At 41.8% G+C, this 16830-nt stretch overlaps 1 protein-coding gene across 8 annotated transcripts in view; it reads right to left on the bottom strand.

Annotated features, from left to right (window-relative positions):
- TAMM41 (TAM41 mitochondrial translocator assembly and maintenance homolog) overlaps positions 1–7517 on the bottom strand; it is a 40592-nt gene extending 33075 nt beyond the window's left edge. For 4 of the 8 annotated variants that reach the window (XM_077184798.1, XM_077184799.1, XM_077184797.1 and 1 more), the window contains exons 1-3: positions 3148–3378; positions 2164–2343; positions 319–411 (exon numbers count right to left, since the gene is read on the bottom strand). In XM_077184798.1, coding sequence (XP_077040913.1) covers positions 319–411; positions 2164–2343; positions 3148–3285 — 411 coding nt within the window. In that variant the 5' untranslated portion in view covers positions 3286–3378. Of the gene's footprint in view, positions 1–318; positions 412–2163; positions 2344–3147; positions 3379–7260 lie in introns of those variants that run through there. The other 4 variants (XM_054640270.2, XM_077184801.1, XM_054640269.2 and 1 more) reach the window with 2 other exon arrangements.
- Positions 7518–16830: the final 9313 nt, after the last annotated feature.

Raw genomic sequence — 16830 nt, 5'->3', positions numbered from 1 at the left:
CCACCCCTCTAATCTCTTAAAAAAGGCAACTAATATGTTTAGCATTAAAGAGACTTGGCATTAATAGAGTTATTCAAGATTTCCTCCAGGCAGAAAACTGTTGTTAATCTACTCCCCTTTAGGGGTTCTTTTTCCACAGCCCCTCATTAGGAACTCCATTTCACCTCCTCTCTGAGACATTATCCTTCTGGGGCTACATCCCTAAATCAGGGCAGATGATTTCAGCACAGATCCCTGACAGATAAAGTTCAAACTCCAAGTGATTCTTTTCCAGCCCTGTAATTTCCTGCATTTCCAGAGAGAAAAGGGAGCAGTTACCGGCTTCTGCAGGCGCCCAGCCACATAGAGAGTTTTCCAGTGGAGCAAATCTTCAATCAGGGCATCAGTGCTAATTACTCCATATTTTATCATCTGCAAAAAACCACAGCAAAATAAAGGCTTTGGAAAAAACTTATACCTGCACTGTTTTCCCTCCATGGAACTTACTACTTGCTATAACTGTCCTTAATCCTAAGGCACACACAACTCCAATAAAAAACTGGAAAACATTTTTATGTTTTAATTAACAAACGAGGTAAAAGAAAAATCTCCTATTTAAATTCCAGTTTTTGCAGGGAGAAAATGGAATGCATGAAACTAAGATCCTTTCTAGAATCAAAGCTGCAATAAAGTCAGCAGCCAAATATACAATATACACTAGCTGGAATAATATACAATATCCAATAGCTGGAATAATATACAATATCCAATAGCTGGAATAATATACAATATACAATAGCTGGAATAATATATAATATGCAATAGCTGGAATAATATATAATATGCAATAGCTGGAATAATTATAATATACAATAGCTGGAATAATATATAATATACAATAGCTGGAATAATTATAATATACAATAGCTGGAATAATATATAATATGCAACAGCTGGAATAATATATAATATGCAATAGCTGGAATAATATACAATAGCTGGAATAATATATAATATACAATAGCTGGAATAATATACACTATGCAAGACCTGGAATAATATACAATATACAAGACCTGGAATAATATACAATATGCAAGAGCTGGAATAATCCAGATTAGCCTTTATGATATTAAAAATATAATAAAAATAGGAGTTATTTTTATCTCATAAAAATAGAATTTTTATATAATAAAAATTGAATGTATTAAAAATATTTTCAAATACTCAAGCAATAGTTTGTCAGAGACCTAAATTAAAACCTCGAGACATTTATGTATCCTGTTATTGGGAGGTGGGGTGTGTATCAAGGAGTTTTTTCTTTTCCTCTTTGATATTAAAAAAAATAATTGTGATTTTGCAGTTTATTTTATGTAACTGCAGGAAAAACCAGGGGCCTTTCCACAGTTTGTTACCAATCTGCAGTAGCTGAATTTTCAAAGATTATGGCCACAGCAAGCTCCAGAATTTCTGGATACCAAAAGGACCACAGGCTGTGGCATGACTGAGTCATTAGAACAGAAGAGCCAAGAACACAAAGTCATGGCAAACACCACCTCAAATGAAATCCCAAATCCCTTTTTGCATCAAACAAATACGGTTTAAACCCCAAAATCTCATACAGGGACAAGAACAGCAGGACTGACAGTGCTTCCCTCAGTCCTCCCTACCAAACACAGAGGTGCAGGAACAGGGCTGCTGGGCAAGAAGCACTCAGCAGAATTATTGATTCCACCCAAGGCTCACAGGGCAGAACATGAGGCACTAAACAACACAAATGTAATTCTACCTTGCTGCTGTAACCTGCATTTTATACCCAACAGCCCACTTTGCTGTTCCTGCATGGTCAGCTGCTGAAATGAAGCACCACCAAAACCTCACCACCACCAAAAGTGGCAGGCAGAAAGCAATAGGGAATATAAATAAATCCAGTTCCTGAAATGCCTTAGCTCTAAGTTCCAAACAATGCTCACACTCCTAAGGTGTAAGACAGGCTGCTCTGTTTGCTTTTTAATTAAAATGCTGTTAGTGAAGCAGTTTGAGACATAAATACTGAAGATACCACGAGTTAATCTACAATTACAATCTGCAATATTTGCTTCCTGAAATCTGCTTTAAGCTCATCATTTTAATACTTCACAGACATAAATATTTGACTTCATTACTCACACTACTTGTACTTACCCTGCCATTGCACGGCACTAAGGTGTTGTAGTAAATCCCTGCTCCATATCCCTGTATGGTACTTATCTTTTTGGGCCCAAAAAATTTAAGGAAGGAATAATGACTCCTGTTCTTTAACAAGTTTGTCATATGCCAGGTCACAACATCATCAACAGCAAACACGAAGTCCAGCATATTTGTCTGAGGAGAACAAGAGAAGTGGTGGGGTTTAAATGTCAAGAAGAACCAATGTTATCATAATAATTTAAGATATGCACAGTATCAAACTTCCAGCTAAATATTTTTCACGAGTAAAAAAATAAAAATAAAATCCAAACCACAAGTATTAATGTCAGATACAGTTCAAAGGTTCCAGTGAAGATGTATGTTCATAGTCAAGTATATCAGACAGTCCAAAATTTTCTTGTCCTGGTCAAGACCAAACTTCAACCCTCCAAAACAGGGGAGCAGGTGTGACATGTTCAGCACCCAAGCCCACAGCTCAGTGGAACAGTTCACAGTTTTAATGAACAGCACTTTTTGGCCATGAATGGGGGAATGTGGGCAGATAAAGGCACTACCCGAGAGCTGGCAGCGAGGAACCGCATTTCTAGGATATTCCCTTGTAGTGCATTCCTTTGCTTTTGTCAACAAAACCCCAAAAATAAAAATAACCATTATTTCCAAGCTGTTGGCCCTCAGAAGATGAGGAAGCTCCCTAGACTGCCATTTCAGTGCGGCAATAGATTTGAAATTCCCCTCACCCGATGCACAGCAGTTGCACGAGCCGCAGTAACTCTAAAAGCACAGGTAAACAACCTGATACACACCGGGCTGAGAGGGACCCCGAGCCTCCCCCAGTGACAGCCGGGACCGCCCTGGGCTCGGCCGGACACCCGCCCCATGCCATTCCCTGGGGGTTTGGGATCGCTGCCCCTCGCCGTTCACAGCCGCAGGGCCGGAGCGGCGCCGGGACGCGGAACGCCGCGGGGCCCGAGCGCTCACCTCGCCGTGCTCGGCCGAGGCCCCCGCCTGCCGGAACACCCCGGAGCCGTAGGCGAAGGCCAGGCTGAGCTCCTGCGGGAAGTGCGCCAGGACCCGGCGGAACTTCACGGCCGAGCTGGACAGCACGGGCAGCGCCATGGCCCCGGCCCCGGGCCCGCCCGGCCTGGCCCGGCCCGGCGCTCCCGCCCACCGGCGGCGGGAGGAGAGGCCGCGACGGGGAAGCGGCCGCGCCGCGCTGCGCCCCCTGCGGCCCGGCCTGGGCATGGCGTGCTGGGGGGCGTTGACAGGGACCCGCTCCGCGTCCCCTCGGTGCTCAGCGTCCCCGCGGTGCTCCTCTCATGGCACCCTCAGTGCTCGGTGTCCCCTCAATGATCAGTGTCCCCTCAGTGCTCCGCTGAGTCCCCTCAGTGCCCAGTATCCCCTCGGTGCTCCACTCAGCGTACCCTCAGTGCTCCCCTCAGGGTCTCCTTTGTGCTCCACTCAGTGTCCCCTCATTGTCCCCTCAGTGCTCCACTCAGGCTCCCCTCAGCGCTGGCCTCATGGTCTCCTCAGGCTTCCCTCATGGTCCCCTCAGTGCTCCCCACAGGGTACCCCCAGGATCCCCTCATTGTCCCCTCACTGTCCCTTCAGGTTTCACCTCATGGTCCCCTCAGGGTCCCTTCATGCTTCCCTGAGGGTCCTCGCAGTGTTCCTCACAGGGTACCCCCGCTGTCCCCTCAGAGTCCCCTCACTATCCCTTCATGGTTCCTTCAGGCTTCTCTGAAGGTCCTCTCACTGTCCCCTCACTGTCCTCTCATGGTCCCTTCAGGATTCCCTGAATGTCCCCTCACTGTCCTCTCATGGTCCCTTCAGGATTCCCTGAATGTCCCCTCACTGTCCCCTCACTGTCCCTTCAGGCTTCTCTGAATGTCTCCTCACTGGCCCCTCATGGTCCCCTCCGTGCTCCCCACAGGGTACCCCCAGCGTCCCCTCACTTTCCCCTCACGGTCCCTTCAGGCTTCCCTGAATGTCCCCGCACTGTCCCCTCACTGTCCCTTCATGGCCTCTTGAGGCTTCCCTGAATGTTCCCTCACTGTCCCCTCATGGTTCCCCCGAGCTGTGCTGTCCCACCAAACCAAGCACGCTGAGGTGATGCTCAGCATGTGGGCCTAACATTTAGTTTTCCCCTCACCGTTGCTTCATCTTAATTTTTTTAGGTCATCACAATTCTGCACCCCTTCTTCGATTGTTTTTCCTCCTCTTTCTTTTTAATTTTTTTTTTAATTAATATTTTATTCTGTTCCGAGGCTTTCCTCAGGACTTGTTGCTGGCGTTCCAGTTCTTCACACATCCCCCAGGGAACACAAACACAAACCCACAGCTTTTAATCATCGTGGCTGTGCTCAGGGCTGTCTCACGCTCTCCTTGTGCTGAGCCTGTCTTGGTTTGAACGTTCAAGTCCTACACAATAAACCTGTCTGGGCTCTGTGTGAGTGCTAAATGTATAAATGGGCCTCATGAAATTGAAGCGTGCCTTGTTCCCTCATGATTTTACACTTCCCTGCATCTGGTACCCAAAAATCACATTTTATCTTCCTGCGGTTTATGGCTTTCAAAATTCCCTACCTGAGGTCTGAGGGAAGGCTGGCAGTCAGAGATAAATTTATGCTCTCACTAAATTCCAAACACAGTAAGATTTTTAGACAGCACTGGGCTCACAGTATCTGATGAAAACAAATATGAAATGTTCTGTAACTTTGTTACACCCAAGAAAATTTGATATACTAAGCCACCACCATACAATTATTATTCTGGAGACAGATAAACTTATGATAAATGGTGCAGTGGGAATTTTGGGAGAGAGCACCTGAAGCAAGAGAACAATCTTGTATTGGCAAACAAGGTAAAACTTTAATGATATGAGGCACTTTCCATCATAAAACTGCACCAGAGCTCTACTTTTCTGAGCTTTTCTACATCAAATGATGCAGCCAGAGACCCTTCTGAATATTCACTTTCAGAGGAGAAACCATAGCATGCTAGGAGAAATGTGTTTCTATTAGAAATAACCACATTATAGCTAATGAATTTTTATTATTCTGAATAATAAGGTCCCAAAGGTGCAATTATGGCTGGGGTTTGGAGACTTTTGTTCTCCCCCAGGACTGTGATTCAGTGCCCAGTAATGTCTCTGAACTGATTTAGCTGCTCATAAGTCAGATCATGGATGTTGTTCTTTCTTTAATAAAAGTATTTTAGTTATTAAAGATATTAATAACACATTGATATTAAATGCTACATCAATATATTAAGTATACATATGTATATTATATACATATATATATGTGTATATGTATATAATATACATATATTAACTATAATTAATAATTATTATTTAAATACTTCATGGCCCACGATATAAAGAACAGCAGATTTTTTGAGCTTACATTTTAAGTTTTTTCCTGCATCTTAGGTTAGCCAAAGATTTTGCATTACTTCTTAGAGAATGATCTAACTCTACAGAACAATTTATGGAAGTACACACGTAAACATTTTGGTGATATAAGTAACTGGTATTGCTTGGCTGGTTCTTTTTGGCTGATTATTTAGAAAACTTCATTCAAAAACTTTCAAATATCTATACTAACTTACTGGTCAAGTGTGTTTTCTAAATTTTTTCACCTTCTTTGCTGCTATGAAGAAGTCTAATTTTATTAAATCAAAATAGAAGCTGAAGGCCTTTATATATATTGTTATGGATAGTATGGAACTAGAACACACTCATTCTAATAAATAATAAAAAAAGGGAAGATTCTTTGAAAATTAACAGGCAGGTAACCTTTCAGAAGGAAGTTACACTGCTGGCTGACATGAAAAATTAAGATAACAAAGCAAACTTTTGAGAGGGTATGATATCTGGGGAATTTTTCCTTGGATATTTGTATATTAGAGAAAATCTGGGGAAGAAGTTGCTCAAATATTGCAGAATAGTCCATCTCCACCCTTACCTTGCCAGCTCAAATTCTCTCCTTGAGGCTACCAAGGTGGATTTTGTTCAAAGAACTTAAAGGCTCTGTTTTTCAACTTGTTCTTTGCTATTCTTCCTTAGCTGACTTTTATGTAGTTTAAGCTAAATCTAAAGTTTGTTTCTTGCATCTACTGCTGGCTTTTGAATTGATTTTGTTCCCAGCAGCACAGGCAGTGTCGAGATGAATTGTCATCTGGGCAGAAGCTCAGAGCTCATCTGAAAATTTATGTAAAACTCTGTTACGTCTCATACTGATTCTGAACTCGGCCTCTAATCTGTTTTTCAGTGGAAGTTTTGCTGTGCTAACTTTGGTAAGAAAGCCTACAAACACCAGAAGGTCTTCAGTCTGATTTTCACTCTCAGCCAGCACTGCTGATGAAGGGAGCAGTTTTCTCTCCCTGCTTCTATCAGTGTAGGTGTTTGCGTGGCTGCAGATCAGAACAGATTGGGGAATTGATGTGGGTTCAAACCAACTGTTTGGGGTGCTTGGGGCTTGTTAAACCAGTCTAGTTTTAACCAGGTCACTGTGTGCTTCACCACACATGTTTGTGTTGGTATAAGCAGGAGAGATCTCTTCTTCTGTTGACAGTGCTGGTTCAAAAGAGAAAAGTCCTTGTTTGGGGATTTTTTAACAGAATATTCGCACTTAAAATCTTGGCTATGATTGATCCATGCATTAAAGTTGTGTAAGGAAGGAAACAGCATTCTGCATATTGCATGTCTTTTGCTTTTATTCATTCCCTTCCAGCCAAGCATGTTCTAATACTTGCTACAGAGAGCATGACAGGAGTGTTACCTTGAGCCTTTATTTCATTTTTTGGCAATAAAATGCACACTTTGAATAGCCCCCACATAAATGCATGTGTAGTTTTTATCTTTTTCTGCCTTGCCACCCCTGTGCTCTCCAGCTCCTTAGAGAGAAGGAGTCTCACAGAGATTGACTCTATTCAGTATCTGAATATCTCTAAAGAGAGATATTTGCAGCTCACTGTATCTATTGCACAATAGAAAATTCCAGTTTGGGTCTTCACAGAGTTATCTTAATAACAGCATTTTCAATTAAAAGAATAGTTTCACTAACTTACTATGGGAGTGTGAGTACTCACAGTCTGTCAGCCCATGAGCTGGTGGCAGTCTGGAGCTGGGCTCAGCTCTGCTGTGTGGCTCTCGGTGCAGCTGGGGAATGCTGTGCTTTGGGAGGTGCTGGGTTCCTCACTGACGCTGGCTTTGCTGCCCCACAGGCTGCTCAATCCGTTCTTCCTCTGCTCTGGCCTCCGTGGATCTTCCTCCAACAAAACTGACAACTTTGTGCCCTTGGGTTTTGCAGCAGTGGGGAATCTGTCCTACTTTTCCACAGCATGTGTCTGTTTGGTGGAGGTGGCAGACTCCTGTGAGTGCAGAGTTGTTTCTTGCCTGTAACCGTTAAAAAATTCATTTTCATAAAGTAGTGGCAGCATCTGGAATCAGCAACTCATGTTGTTTGTTTGAAATTTCTGTGATTGCACTATTTGAAATTCTCCATCACTCCATCTTCTATTTATTTAAAGCATGGGTTCTGGTAATTGTTGCTGGTGCAGCTGCACACACATCTGACTTGGATTGCTGTTTTTATATGCTAACAACTAAACACCACCAGGTGTCCTCTGTTTCTCTACCAGATCTGAACTACCTCCTGGAGATCCTCCTCTGGCTTGGAAAATACTCATTTTAAACAAACCCCAGGGGTGGGGGTGGCACACAACCCTTTTCCTCAGCTTTGAGGAGGTTGTGGTGTGCAACCACTTGGGAGTGTTAGGGGATTTTCACTGTGTGGTACATTTTGGTAGCACAGCTTTCCCCCTCACCCCCACAAGCTTTTTTGTGACTCTGTGATTCATCAGTGTCCAAGGGGTTGTTTTCCAGCAAGGACAGAGGAGTAGCTGGGAATTTCCAGGTGTCTGTTCCAGCAGGGACACTGAAGTAGCTGGCTATTTCCAGTGTCTGTTCCATCAAGGACACAGAAGTAGCTGGCTATTTCCAGTGTCTGTTCCAGAAGGACACAGAAGTAGCTGGCTATTTCCAGTGTCTGTTCCAGATGGACACAGAAGTAGCTGGCTATTTCCAGTGTCTGTTCCATCAAGGACACAGAAGTAGCTGGCTATTTCCAGTGTCTGTTCCAGAAGGACACAGAAGTAGCTGGCTATTTCCAGTGTCTGTTCCAGCAGGGACACAGAAGTAGCTGGCTATTTCCAGTGTCTGTTCCAGAAGGACACAGAAGTAGCTGGCTATTTCCAGGTGCCTGTTCCAGAAGGACACAGAAGTAGCTGGCTATTTCCAGGTGCCTGTTCCAGAAGGACACAGAAGTAGCTGGCTATTTCCAGTGTCTGTTCCAGAAGGACACAGAAGTAGCTGGCTATTTCCAGGTGTCTGTTCCATCAAGGACACAGAAGTAGCTGGCTATTTCCAGTGTCTGTTCCAGAAGGACACAGAAGTAGCTGGCTATTTCCAGTGTCTGTTCCAGCAGGGACACAGAAGTAGCTGGCTATTTCCAGTGTCTCTCCCATCAAGGACACAGAAGTAGCTGGCTATTTCCAGGTGTCTGTTCCATCAAGGACACAGAAGTAGCTGGCTATTTCCAGTGTCTGTTCCAGCAGGGACACAGAAGTAGCTGGCTATTTCCAGTGTCTGTTCCATCAAGGACACAGCAGTAGCTGGCTATTTCCAGTGTCTGTTCCATCAAGGACACAGAAGTAGCTGGCTATTTCCAGTGTCTGTTCCAGAAGGACACAGAAGTAGCTGGCTACTTCCAGTGTCTCTCCCATCAAGGACACAGAAGTAGCTGGGAATTTCCAGGTGTCTGTTCCAGAAGGACACAGAAGTAGCTGGCTATTTCCAGGTGTCTGTTCCATCAAGGACACAGAAGTAGCTGGCTATTTCCAGGTGTCTGTTCCAGCAGGGACACAGAAGTAGCTGGCTATTTCCAGGTGTCTGTTCCAGAAGGACACAGAAGTAGCTGGCTATTTCCAGTGTCTCTCCCATCAAGGACACAGAAGTAGCTGGCTATTTCCAGGTGTCTGTTCCATCAAGGACACAGAAGTAGCTGGCTATTTCCAGTGTCTGTTCCAGAAGGACACAGAAGTAGCTGGCTATTTCCAGTGTCTGTTCCATCAAGGACACAGAAGTAGCTGGCTATTTCCAGTGTCTGTTCCATCAAGGACACAGCAGTAGCTGGCTATTTCCAGTGTCTGTTCCATCAAGGACACAGCAGTAGCTGGCTATTTCCAGTGTCTGTTCCAGAAGGACACAGAAGTAGCTGGCTATTTCCAGTGTCTGTTCCAGAAGGACACAGAAGTAGCTGGCTATTTCCAGTGTCTGTTCCAGAAGGACATAGAACTAGCTGGCTGTTTCCAGTGTCTGTTCCAGAAGGACATAGAACTAGCTGGCTGTTTCCAGTGTCTGTTCCAGAAGGACATAGAACTAGCTGGCTATTTCCATGTGTCTCTTGCAGACCTGTTGCTGAAGGCAGCTCAGCCATCACCACACACAAGCTCATCCTGCTCTTACCCAGAGTTTATTAGCAGGAGCAATTACTATCAATCTACAAATGGATTCTTGCTAGAATAGCTGTCAAGATAATTGAAATGAAAATGAGCCTAAAAGTTGGTAAATACTGAAATTTGTGTGTTTTCTTCTTGCCTTGGTCCTGTCTCCTTCCTTGTTCTAGTCAGGAAGGGATTTCTGTGACAGACTGGCAATGTGTGAGAGAACATATTTTTACACAGCAACATATCCTTCTGTGGGATGCAGTGAAACACTGGGAGATGAAAATCGTGCTGTGTCTTTGCAGGTGCTGCACTGCAGGCTGCTCCATCCTCGACCAGGGAGATTTATTTTGTCCCCAGCAACTTCTTAGCTCAGGAAAATGACCTCTCTCCATGGGAGCAGCTGAAATCCCCCAGGAACTGGGAGCTCCTGTTTTGCAGAAGTGACCAATAGCCCTCATTCTTCTTCCTGAAGGCTTTAAACCAGTATCCCACCTCCCAGCTTTTAAGGAAGTTACCACTTCTTTTGGATAAGAGATAAGGAAAAAACCACATTTTATGTTTTTTCCCCTTCTCTGTGGAGACATCAAACAGCAGCAAATGAGGGTGTTCCTTATCAGATGGAACAAATAGAAGCCATAGGTTATTCCCAGTTCAATAGTTTCTATTTCAGCTCTGCACTCCTGAATTATTCCCAGCCCTGGCTCTGGAATGGCAAAGAGCTCCAGCTGCATTAACCTATGGCCACACCAGGTGGTGGCTCCTCAGTGGCTCTGTGAGGCCAGTGATGACAGCAGCTGGAGGTGACTCCAAAAAGAAATCATTTCAGTGATGGCACTGTATGGGAATCAATCCCACAGCCTCCATTTCCTTCATGGTGGAAAAGGCCGTTCTTTATTCACATAACTCCTTTTTATGCAGTCTTACAGACCTTGTGTGTTACTCTAATTGGTCAGTAGCTTTTTGCCAATTCCTTTATTGGTTATTAACAAGTTGTTATTCTGCATTGATTGGTCACTCAAACCCTCAGTGTGTACATGCAGGGACAGTTGTTTGTCAGAGACAGTTTTCATTTTTCTAGCTGATGGTGTAAAACCAGTTTATTCAGGTGGAAGGTGTTTTCCACCCAGGAATATTGTTATGTTAACGAGCTGCTCCCACCAGGATTGCTTTCACTTTGCAAAATGCTGCCTTTGACAAGGCCAGCCACTGATTCCAGGAGAGCAGGCTTGATTTTGTGAGGCCTTTATTTGTGATTTATCTACCTTACTGCAACAGCAGTGCTTTCAAGGGCACTGACTGCAATAGGATGCTTCCTGAACACCCTTTATTTTTAATTTCCATGTTGTGAATATTTCTAAATGTAATTGGTTGATTAACCAGGATGCTTGTTTGTTCCTGCACTGTGTGTAGATGGTGAGAAGTCATGGCAAGGGTGTTAGGCTGGGGGTGTGATGGTTTGAGTTGCTGAATGATCCCCATGGATTCTGCAGTGCTATTCCTGGGTATTTTAATTGATCAGCTGTTAATTACAGCTTAGCCACATTTGATTATGTGCTAATTCATCAAAGTGAGATCTTGTAGCTAACTTGTACAATTTGTGTGTTGGAGGAACTTTACTGGACACCAGCTTGAATTCAAGTGTCTGAATTATAGTGGATTTAACTGCCTATGTTATTATTAATATGCTAATACATTTAAATCCTAAGGAAGGCAGTTATAGAGCTTCAATACAGGACATTATTTATTAGCCCAATAATTGTAGCCACCAAACTGCATATTCTCACCACGATGAGTTACCAAAGCAGAATTGAAATTCTGGGCACACACGGCAAAGAATGAGAAGGATCATTAAGCAGAATAAACAGCAAGTGACACTGAAAAATACATTACAGTGATATTTTAAGCTAATGCTTGTGTGGGCTGTGCAAAAGCACAAAGAGTTTATCTCCTCCAATCATTTCTGCAGTTCTGCTACTAAACAAGGAGCTTGTTCTGCTGCTTCCCTTTACCTGCCCAGGCTGGGCAAGGCCCTTCAGGCAAGACAGGGAGGAGGAGGAGGTGACAGGGCTGCAAAATGAGATAAAGATGAGGGAAGGTGTTGATCTAGAAAATGGCTGGTACACACTTGGTAACCATTTCTTCCAAATGTCATTTTGAAAAACTCCCATTTTCATAAAGAAGTTAGTCTTGATCAGGAGTAAGTTTTTGTCCTTCAAAACGTGTTAATTTATGTTCTTTATTCTTTCTAGGTTCTAGTCCAACTGGAGGCTCTGTGTTGGTATAAACAGCCTCATTCCATAGATGAAAGGAAACATTGACATTCTAGTTCCTCATTTATGAAAATATTCACTGGTATTATCCTATCAGTGCAATCCTAGCTGCTCTTCCATTACTTAAACTGATTTATTTGAAATTGTTACAGTGGGAGATGCCATCAATGGAATTCATATTCTGTGAAAATTGGAGCTTTTAATCCTGAATGCAGTTTATAATGGCACAGCAATAATGCATGATGATCATGAAAAATGAGAATATGCATCTTTTGCCATTTTGTATTCATTTAGGAATGACCGTGCTTATCTGCATTTCACATGAACTTTGTTATCGGTAATGAAAATGAAAAATATTTAAAAGGCCATTTTCACAGAGCTAATCGGTTCTGTAGGGTTTATCTCTCATTTTTTACTCTTTTCAGGCTCCTTGAAGTGCCTGTGTAGTTCTGTCTGAAATGCCTGCAGTCCACATGTGCACTTCACCTGAGCTCTGCTTTTATTTACTTTCCTTTTCTGCATTTAATTGCATAAGGCTTTATTTTCCCTATTTAGGAGAACCTCAGAGGATTTGAACTGCATTGCAGAGCAACAGTTATACACTAAATCGTTTTTGTGGGGAATTTTTTTCTTTTGGTCTCCTTTGCAGTTAGGAAATCTCCCAAGATGCTGTGTTTAGCAAACATCTCCAAACCTCAGTGTGCTCATAATTGCATAAATGCAAAAGAGAAATCACTAAATGTTAACATCTGTTGAAAAGGTTGCTCTTGTCTTTTATGCAGAGGGTAAAAACTTGCAAAAATTCCAGTGATGAGCTCATTTTGCCACAGCTTTGCAAGCTGGCTTGTTTGTGCATCTTATGGGATATCTTGTGTGATCCGTGGCTTATACATAAGAAAAATAAAGTTTAACTTTTGGTAAACTTCTGTAAGAATATAATTTAACTTTTGCTTGGGGTGGTGGAGCTAGCTAAGTGTAACAAATTACACTAATTTCATAGTTAATTAGACTCATAAAAAGCACAATAGAGAATGAACATAATTAGTCATTCATAAAGATATCCTATAAGTCACACAAGCAGGGCAGCCTGCAAAGGTGTGGCAAAATGAGCTCATCCCTGGGATTCCTGCAACAGTTTTGAACCTCTGCATAAAAGGAGAGAACAACCCTTTCAACAGATGTTACAATTCAACAAGTTCTCTTTTGCATTTCTGCGATTATGAGCGCACTGAGGTTTGGAGATGTTAGCTGAACACAGCATCTTGGAGATTTCATAAGTGCAAGGGAGACCAAAAAAAATAATATTTGCCACCAAAGAAGATTTAGTGTGTAACTGCTGCTCTGCAATGCAGTTCAAACCCTCTGAGATTTGCTCATTCATCAGTCCAGGTTCATTAGCAGCAAGCAGGTGACATTTCAGTGCTGGAAAAATCCCCTGTATCAGTTACCAAAATTCAAGCAGACTATTGCTATTTTTCTAAAAGTCTCACACTTCTATTGATCCTTAGAATTTATTTGCCTTTTAAACACATTTAGGATAGAAACAATAGCTTCCACACACAGACCATGAACACCCCAGTGTGGCCAATAAAGCAGTTTGGCTTTCAGAGCTGTGGAAGTTTTGTTGTTGCCAGGGGGGAAGTTTTTAGATGTTCTCAGCCTTGTTAATACTCTGAGATTCTCAAAAACCACTCTGCTGTCTGTTTCTGTTTGTACATATGTTTTTGTAAAATATTCTCTGGATTTCATGTCTGCTTTAGATTCCAAAACAAAATAGGACATTGCTGTTGAGTTTATTTAAAGAATTTGTGATAAGCTGGTGAAAGCAGTCTTGCACATAGGTGCTGAAGCAAGAAATGAATAGGATAGATCTGTAAAATTAATCCTAATTGTGTCATGTCAAAAGTAACACTAATCATAGGTAGGTAAATCTGGAGAAACCTTTTTATTACAGGAAAAAAGAGAATTCCTTAAGAACCTTCACTTTCAGAATTGATCCCAAATCTTTGAGATGCTCTGGATGGAAGCATTAAATTCTCTGGCACGATGTTTTAAAATCAGGATGCTTCACAAAACCTCTCAAGTGTTTCATGGTGGAAACAGTATCAAATAGTTTGGAGAGATATCATTTTAATTCAGGTAGGTGGTTGGGGGATTTAGCATTGCTGAACTGGAATTAAAAAAGGAAGAGAGATGAATGCATTTCAGGATAAATGATTTATTACAGGTCTACCAACTTCCCCAAGGAAACAGTCAAAGGAGTTTTGTTTCACAGATTTAGAATTCTCTCAGATGAGGTAGGAGAGGAGCAGGAGGGAGCAGGAATTTCTTGGGAGAGAAATACAAAGATCTGAAATTTGGCCTGATATTCCTTTTGGGTAACTAGGGAGAAAAATCACTGCCCACTTTTCTTCAGGTGAATGCAAGTGTGCAGCCATGGAGAGAGCAACACAAAATCTATTCTTGTTTAATACTAAAGGAGAATAAAAGTAATTTCTGATTGTTGGATTTTGTCTGAATTGAAGGGCTCATATTCAGTGCAAACTGCACTGAGCTGCTGCAGAGATGGAGCCACATAAAGGTGAATTTCAGAGTTTTGCTTACTTCTAGTTCTTTAATTCTTATTTATTTTGCAAAAATTCTGTGTTCCAAAGGCTGAGAATTACCTAATACATCCAGAAAAGAAAGAAGCAAACTGCAGATAAGCAATCACTTCAAACTAAAATCAAAGATTATTAAAGGAGCTTGAAGGGGTTTTAAACTTTTTGCTGCACTTCAAGTGAACTTTTGAATTGGATAACTTGAATTTGAGTCCCCTTGTGTGATGCCCTATTGCCCTGATGTTTAGGGTTAGTAGGAAACTCTATTTCTACTTGTCATCAGAGAATCTGGAATTTTGACAGCTGTGAAGGATGAAGATGCAAATCCCCTTGATCTGTTCAGATGCACATGAAATGCTCTTTCTGACATTTTCTATAACATAAATCATATTTACTTAAATACAAGATTAAATGGACAAATATAAACTGTGTTACTTAGACTCATATCCTACAAATAGTTTACATTACCTATTCCTGTTTGGTCTGCTTTTAGAGCTACTCTTATTAGATTTAATAAATTAGATTATTAGATTTAATAAATTAGATTTGATAAATAAATATGTTTAATAATAGATCTAGAAGAAATTTTTTTCAAGAATATTAGACACTTTTCTTCTGCTGGAGTGGGACCTGGCTTTAATTAATTTTGCCCAATAACTTGTAATTAATTCCTTTTCTAATGTATCTCTTTATTCTAACTATATATTTGAGTGGCTGGATTTTGATCAGTTATTTGGGATACTCTTCTGATTCCCTTCTTTGGTGTGTCAGTGAAAATTGGCAAAGTGGTGTCATCCCATTCTAATCAATCTAAAGCCTTCGAAGCCTTGAGATAATATTTCAGTTTAATCTAAAGCCACAATGATATTGAAGGGTTTTATGATACACAGAAGAAAAAGTTCCACAGTTTCTGACCTGGGAGTGTTAATGACATTATTTGGGGTTTATTTCTTTGTTTGCTCCTTGCACTTTTGCTCCTTTCATTTGCTGTTTTGTCAGAGCAAAACCACAGACTTTTACCAGAACTCTGGGAAACACTGAAAAGCTTTTGCTTAAAATATCATTTACATTTGATGGACTTGGAATACAGATCAGGAGCTGTTTTTCCCAGCAACTCGAATCTACTTCATTCAGAATATATTAAATTTTGGCTGTTTGCTCTGTTCACTGAATTCCTGAATAGCTTAATAATTACAGCAGGGGAAAAAAACTCTTCTCACCTAAGTTATCCATCTTATTTAGGCAAAAGTGAGTGCCAGTGTTGATGGCAGAGCACACACTGAAGCAGTTGTGTTAGTCACTGCTCTCAGCTAGCACAGAAGGTTCTCACGTGGAATCAGGGAGATGTCAGCTGCATCTCTGGGTATTTTTAGTCCTTTCCTTAGGTTCTAATTAGCAGCCTCTTGAAACACCGTGAAAATCCTGATGAATTCTGGAATGAATGTTTATCTTTGTAGTAAATGAGAATAACAACTGTTTCTAAGTAAAAATGCTGTATTTGAGTGCCCTGTTGGAAACAGTCTGGCCTAATGCTGCAGGTCAGCTTTTGTACAGATAAATATGTTTGTAACAGCAGTTCTTGGAAGGGTCACTCTGCTCTGCTGCTGTCAGGCTTAGATGTGTGTCTGAGGTGCTCCTGTAGCCTTTGGGAAAGGATGTAGAGCTCTGCTGGCCCTTCAGCACAGAATCCAGGGCTATCTGCCTTCATTAACACCTGTATCTAATTATTCTGTGCATACCTGGGCTTGGATACATTTTGAGCCCAGACTGTGGGATGTTACTGTTAACTCCTTCTTCAGTATAAGTGATTATATAGCCAATCTATGCCCAAATTTACAGCTCTGCTGGCCCTTCAGCACAGAATCCAGGGCTATCTGCCTTCATTAACACCAGTATCTAATTATTCTGTGCATACCTGGGCTGGAAACCTTGGATACATTTCAAGCCCAGACTGTGGGATGTTACATTTAACTCCCTTTTTAGTATAAGTGATTATACAGCCAATCTATGCCCAAATTTACAGCTCTGCTGGCCCTTCAGCACGAAATTCAGGGCTATCTGCCTTCATTAACACCAGTATCTAATTATTCTGTGCATACCTGGGCTGGAAACCTTGGATACATTTCGAGCCCAGACTGTGGGATATTACTGTTAATATGACTATGATAATACTGTTATACTGACTATAGGATATTACTTCTACTCCTTCTTCAGTATAAGTGATTATACAGCGAATCTATGTCCAAATTTACAGCTCTGCTGGCCCTTCAGCACAGAATCCA

Source organism: Agelaius phoeniceus, chromosome 11 (assembly GCF_051311805.1).
Source record: "Agelaius phoeniceus isolate bAgePho1 chromosome 11, bAgePho1.hap1, whole genome shotgun sequence".
Taxonomy (NCBI): Eukaryota; Metazoa; Chordata; class Aves; order Passeriformes; family Icteridae; genus Agelaius; species Agelaius phoeniceus.
This window is presented reverse-complemented; position numbering and strand designations above follow the sequence as displayed.